The sequence below is a fragment of the Brachionichthys hirsutus genome, chromosome 12 (assembly GCF_040956055.1).
Source record: "Brachionichthys hirsutus isolate HB-005 chromosome 12, CSIRO-AGI_Bhir_v1, whole genome shotgun sequence".
NCBI lineage: Eukaryota > Metazoa > Chordata > Actinopteri > Lophiiformes > Brachionichthyidae > Brachionichthys > Brachionichthys hirsutus.
The window spans coordinates 13,656,197-13,662,901 of NC_090908.1; the positions used below are offsets into that span (position 1 = coordinate 13,656,197).

At 51.1% G+C, this 6,705-nt stretch overlaps 1 protein-coding gene across 2 annotated transcripts in view; it reads left to right on the forward strand.

Annotated features, from left to right (window-relative positions):
• The window catches only part of LOC137902055 (integral membrane protein 2B-like), a 6,479-nt gene extending 139 nt beyond the window's left edge, over positions 1-6,340 (forward strand). Inside the window, exons 1-7 of one of the 2 annotated variants that reach the window (XM_068746106.1) lie at positions 1-61; positions 3,670-3,840; positions 3,975-4,049; positions 4,120-4,269; positions 4,342-4,452; positions 4,525-4,675; positions 5,815-6,340. The exon at positions 1-61 is cut by the window's left edge and continues 139 nt beyond it. In XM_068746106.1, the coding sequence (XP_068602207.1) occupies positions 1-61; positions 3,670-3,840; positions 3,975-4,049; positions 4,120-4,269; positions 4,342-4,452; positions 4,525-4,675; positions 5,815-5,903 (808 nt within the window). In that variant the 3' untranslated portion in view covers positions 5,904-6,340. The remainder of the gene's footprint in view (positions 62-3,669; positions 3,841-3,974; positions 4,050-4,119; positions 4,270-4,341; positions 4,453-4,524; positions 4,676-5,814) is intronic. The other variant, XM_068746107.1, reaches the window with a different exon arrangement.
• Positions 6,341-6,705: the final 365 nt, after the last annotated feature.

Sequence of the window (6,705 nt, forward strand, 5' to 3'; positions counted from 1 at the left end):
CGCGCTGGGACAGAAAGACGTGAAAAAGGACGCAGAAACTCTTCTTCCCGAGGAAGACAAAGTGAGTTCAAAATGGCTAAGCTAACGCGGGACGCGCTTTAACTTGTTCTCGATGACGCGTCCGCTAAATAAATACTCAACACTTGTGTTTTACCGATTTTTACCTGTTTTTACCACTATCTCCTTTGGTATTTAAACTTTATTTACCTTGGATACGCTTTTTGTTTGCGTGTCTGATTCCGCGACCTCCATTTTAAAGGTAAATGATGACGTCATTCATGATCTTCTGCGTGTATGTTCACGTTTAATTTGTTCTAATCACTCTAAACCGCGTCATCTCGTTCAGAAGGCAGGAGGTTACTGAAGTTTAACTCGAGGATTCAAACGCGTTCAAATACTCACAAACAAACTATAAAAACCTGCGAAACGACCCCAGAGACTAAACAGAAATTAAAAAGTACAAAGTTAACCAGACGCTAACCAGACACTAACCGGACACACGTAGGAGTTAACCAGACACTAACCAGACACGTAGGAGTTAACCAGGCACTGACCAGACACACGTAGGAGTTAACCAGACACTAACCAGACACACATAGGAGTTAACCAGACACTAACCAGACACACATAGGACTTAACCAGACACTAACCAGACAAACATAGGAGTTAACCAGACACTAACCAGACACCAACCGGACACACGTAGGAGTTAACCAGGCACTAACCAGACACACGTAGGAGTTAACCAGACACTAACCAGACACACATAGGACTTAACCAGACAAACATAGGAGTTAACCAGGCACTAACCAGACACACATAGGACTTAACCAGACACTAACCGGACAAACATAGGAGTTAACCAGACACTAACCAGACACACGTAGGAGTTAACCAGACACTAACCAGACACACAGGACTTAACCAGACACTAACCAGACAAACATAGGAGTTAACCAGACACTAACCAGACACATGTAGGAGTTAACCAGACACACATAGGAGTTAACCCAGACACTAACCAGACAAACATAGGAGTTAACCCAGACACTAACCAGACACACGTAGGAGTTAACCAGACACTAACCAGACACACGTAGGAGTTAACCAGACACTAACCAGACAAACATAGGCATTAACCAGACACTAACCAGACACACGTAGGAGTTAACCAGACACACATAGGACTTAACCAGACACTAACCAGACAAACATAGGAGTTAACCAGACACTAACCAGACACATGTAGGAGTTAACCAGACACACATAGGACTTAACCAGACACTAACCAGACAAACATAGGCGTTAACCAGACACTAACCAGACACACATAGGACTTAACCAGACACTAACCAGACAAACATAGGAGTTAACCGGACACACGTAGGAGTTAACCAGACACTAACCAGACAAACATAGGAGTTAACCAGACACTAACCGGACACACGTAGGAGTTAACCAGACACTAACCAGTCACACGTAGGAGTTAACCAGACACTAACCAGACAAACATAGGAGTTAACCAGACACTAACCAGACAAACATAGGAGTTAACTCAGACACTAACCAGACGCACGTAGGAGTTAACCAGACACTAACCAGACAAACATAGGAGTTAACCAGACACTAACCAGACACATGTAGGAGTTAACCAGACACTAACCAGACACAGGTAGGAGTTAACCAGACACTAACCAGACGCAGGTAGGAGTTAACCCAGACACTAACCAGACACATGTAGGACTTAACTAGACACTAACCATACACTAACCAGACAAACATAGGCGTTAACCAGACACTAACCAGACAAACATAGGAGTTAACTAGACACTAACCAGACACAGGTAGGAGTTAACCAGACACACGTAGGAGTTAACCAGACACTAACCAGACACATGTAGGACTTAACTAGACACTAACCAGACACTAACCAGACAAACATAGGCGTTAAACAGACACTAACCAGACACACATAGGAGTTAACCAGACACTAACCAGACACATGTAGGACTTAACTAGACACTAACCAGACACTAACCAGACAAACATAGGAGTTAACCAGGCACTAACCAGACACACGTAGGAGTTAACCAGACACTAACCAGACACACATAGGACTTAACCAGACACTAACCAGACAAACATAGGAGTTAACCAGACACTAACCAGACACAGGTAGGAGTTAACCAGACACTAACCAGACACAGGTAGGAGTTAACCAGACACTAACCAGACGCAGGTAGGAGTTAACTAGACACTAACCAGACACTAACCAGACAAACATAGGCGTTAACCAGACACTAACCAGACACACATAGGAGTTAACCAGACACTAACCAGACACATGTAGGACTTAACTAGACACTAACCAGACACTAACCAGACAAACATGGGAGTTAACTAGGCACTAACCAGACACACGTAGGAGTTAACCAGACACTAACCAGACAAACATAGGAGTTAACCAGGCACTAACCAGACACACATAGGACTTAACCAGACACTAACCAGACAAACATAGGAGTTAACCAGACACTAACCAGACACATGTAGGAGTTAACCAGACACACATAGGACTTAACCAGACACTAACCAGACAAACATAGGAGTTAACCAGACACTAACCAGACACATGTAGGAGTTAACCAGACACTAACCAGACACATGTAGGACTTAACTAGACACTAACCAGACACTAACCAGACAAACATAGGCGTTAACCAGACACTAACCAGACAAACATAGGAGTTAACTAGACACTAACCAGACACACGTAGGAGTTAACCAGACACACGTAGGAGTTAACCAGACACTAACCAGACAAACATAGGAGTTAACCAGGCACTAACCAGACACACATAGGACTTAACCAGACACTAACCAGACAAACATAGGAGTTAACCAGACACTAACCAGACACATGTAGGACTTAACTAGACACTAACCAGACACTAACCAGACAAACATAGGCGTTAACCAGACACTAACCAGACAAACATAGGAGTTAACTAGACACTAACCAGACACAGGTAGGAGTTAACCAGGTGTATAAAGCGCTGTGAGTGAATCGAGTATTGATCTGGATCATCAGTTATAGACTGATCAGACCCGTCATCCAGAACATGAAGGAAGCCCTCCTGATTGGTTCAGCAACAAGAGGAAGTGATGTCATCATCTCATCACTGGGGGTTCTGTCTGGGCATGAACGCAGCCATTTCATTGGCTGCAGAGGAAGCGCGCTGATAAGGGTTCTGCTGCTGGTTCTGAGGACCGGATGAAGACCAGCAGCAGGAATGAGTCACGCCGTCGGGACCCGACCTGAGAGAAGCTGGCTCCTCCCCCGGTTTACCCGGTTTAAAGACACGCCCACTGCCGGTAGAACCGGAACAGAATCCAGAATAAGAGCTGAAGCTAACTACTAGCGTAGCAGGGGACACGACGGCTATTAGCTATTAGCTAGTCACATTCTCTGCTCTGCTTTCATGCTAGCAGTGCTAACGGTCATGTTGTAGCTCCGCCCAGCCTTTAGCCGCTCGGCCCCTCCCCCCTTTGAGTGTCTTGGAAGCCTTTAACTAAAATGTTTTTCATTTCCACTTTTAATCGCGGCGTGTTTACGTCAGACGGGCGATCAGCTGACGCCGCAGGTTAATTAAGCCCCTCCCCCTACAGGATGCCGAGGCGGCCCTGCCGCTGCGCCGGCCGTCCCGGGCCTGGTGCTGGTGCATGTGTCTGGGTCTCACGCTCGTCCTGTCTGGAGCGGTGGTGGGAGGAGCCTGTCTGTACCGCTACTATGTCCCGGAGGTGAGCAGCCAGCCCCAACAGGGCGGCGATGAAGGCGAGGTAATGAGCAGCTGTTGGAGGACAGCAGTCACTTTATCAAGCCGCCTCCCACCAGTTAGCACTGTACGGAGCCCCGCCCTCAGCAGGAGGTGTGACGACGTGATTGGTTGTCAGACGTTTGCTTGCTCCTGCAGGAGGGGGAGGGGCCGGTGTTCTGGTGCGGCGTGAACTACCGCGAGGAAGACTTCATGATCCCGGAGGAAGATAACGTATGATGATGTCACCGCTCGCCGGAGATCGGGCGTGCTGATTGGTTAATGGTGCTCCACTAACCTGCAGGTGGGGGTGGAGCTACCCGACCAGTTCCAGCTGAAACTGCTGCAGGAGAGGATCCGGGTTCTGGAGCGGGAGCAGGTGGAGCTCATCAGCGTCCCTGTCCCCGGGTTCGGGGAGGGGGACCCGGCACACATCGTCCACGACTTCTCACGGGTAGGTAGGGGGACGGGGACGGGGACGGGGGGCGTCCATCACAGCGTCTCACTGCCCCCGTGTTCCTCTCAGAGGCTGACGGCCTACCTGGACCTGAGTCTGAACAGGTGTTACGTCATCCCCCTCAACACCACCGTCGTCATGCCGCCCAGAGACCTCCTGGAGCTGCTCGTCAACGTCAAGGTGACGCGCACACACACACACACACACTGTAAAGCCTGCTCGCTGCTCACCTGGAGGCTCCGCCCCCTTCAGGCCGGCAGCTACCTGCCCCAGTCCTACCTGGTCCATGAGGAGATGATGGTCACGGAGCGCCTGGAGCACGTGGACCAGCTCGGGTCCTTCATCTACAACCTCTGCCGTGGCAAGGACACGTACAAGCTGCAGCGCAGGGACCGGGTCCTGGGTAGGTCCCACCTGTGTGCCCCACCTGTGTGCCCCACCTGTGTGCCCCACCTGTGTCCCCTACCTGTGTGCCCCACCTGTGTCCCACCTGTGTCCCTCACCTGTGTGCCCCACCTGTGTCCCTCACCTGTGTGCCCCACCTGTGTGCCCCACCTGTGTGCCCCACCTGTGTCCCCTACCTGTGTGCCCCACCTGTGTCCCACCTGTGTCCCTCACCTGTGTGCCCCACCTGTGTCCCTCACCTGTGTGCCCCGCCTGTGTGCCCCGCCTGTGTGCCCCACCTGTGTGTCCCTCACCTGTGTGTCCCTCACCTGTGTGTCCCTCACCTGTGTGCCCCACCTGTGTGCCCCACCTGTGTCCCTCACCTGTGTGTCCCTCACCTGTGTGCCCCACCTGTGTCCCCTACCTGTGTCCCCTACCTGTGTCCCCTACCTGTGTCCCTCACCTGTGTGTCCCTCACCTGTGTGTCCCTCACCTGTGTGTCCCTCACCTGTGTGTCCCTCACCTGTGTGCCCCACCTGTGTGCCCCACCTGTGTCCCTCACCTGTGTGTCCCTCACCTGTGTGCCCCACCTGTGTGCCCCACCTGTGTGCCCCACCTGTGTGCCCCACCTGTGTCCCCTACCTGTGTCCCCCACCTGTGTCCCCTACCTGTCGGCCCACCTGTGTCCCCTACCTGTGTGCCCCACCTGTGTCCCCTACCTGTGTCCCCCACCTGTGTCCCCTACCTGTCGGCCCACCTGTGTGCCCCACCTGTGTCCCCTACCTGTGTCCCCCACCTGTGTCCCCCACCTGCGTCCCCCACCTGCGTCCCCCACCTGTGTGCCCCACCTGTGTCCCCTACCTGTGTCCCCCACCTGTGTCCCCCACCTGTGTCCCCTACCTGTGTCCCCTACCTGTCGGCCCACCTGTGTCCCCCACCTGTGTCCCCCACCTGTGTCCCCCCCCCCCGTGTGCCCCACCTGTGTGCCCCACCTGTGTGCCCCACCTGTGTGCCCCACCTGTGTGCCCCACCTGTGTGCCCCACCTGTGTCCCCTACCTGTGTGCCCCACCTGTGTCCCCTACCTGTGTCCCCCACCTGTGTCGTCCCCCCCCCCCCCGTGTGCCCCACCGCTCACGCTCTCTCTGCTCACCTTGCAGGTATGCAGAAGCGTGAAGCGCTGAACTGCAGGAAGATCGTTCACTTCGGGAGCCGGGTGGTGGTGGAGACTCTGATCTGTGAGCCGTAACGTCTTTGACCTTTAACCCTTACCTGTCTGGCTCTGCTTCAGGTAGTCTGGATGTCAATAAAGGTTTCACTTTTCTGTTCAGAGGATAAATGTTTATTAAGCTTTAATGATTTAATGATTAATTAATCGAGCTGCATTCATAGCCTGAACATTTATTTTGATGCAAAGGGAAACGTGTCTAATTCACCTGCCTGCAGAGCGCCACCTGCTGGAGGTGGCTGGTGGCGCTACAATCTCCTGTCTGATTTTAGTGTGTTTTTTGGGAAACTCCTGTTGAACTACTTTGTGTATATAATCTCTGAATAAAACACAATAAAAACTCCTGTTGAACTACTTTGTGTATATAATCTCTGAATAAAACACAATAAAAACTCCTGTTGAACTACTTTGTGTATATAATCTCTGAATAAAACACAATAAAAACTCCTGTTGAACTACTTTGTGTGTATAATCTCTGAATAAAACACAATAAAACCAACGTTCTCGTTCATGTCGGTCCTGAATCAGGTTGGTGACGTCATCGCTACGGACTACAGTACTACTGCACAATACTGCGTTAAATACTCGGGAGGGACTGGTTGTAATACTACTGCAGTGTTTTTAATCAGGTGTGTGGGGTGACTGACACCAGATCAGCTGTTCTGTCAGTCAGCGGGACTCCATACAGGCATTATGGGAAATGTAGGCAGTGTCACCTTCACGGACGCAACGATTGATCCAGACTGACCGTAACGATAATGGATCAAATTTAAGCAGCGATCTGTTTCCAGCGTGAAGATTTATCACATAAAAACACGGCGGG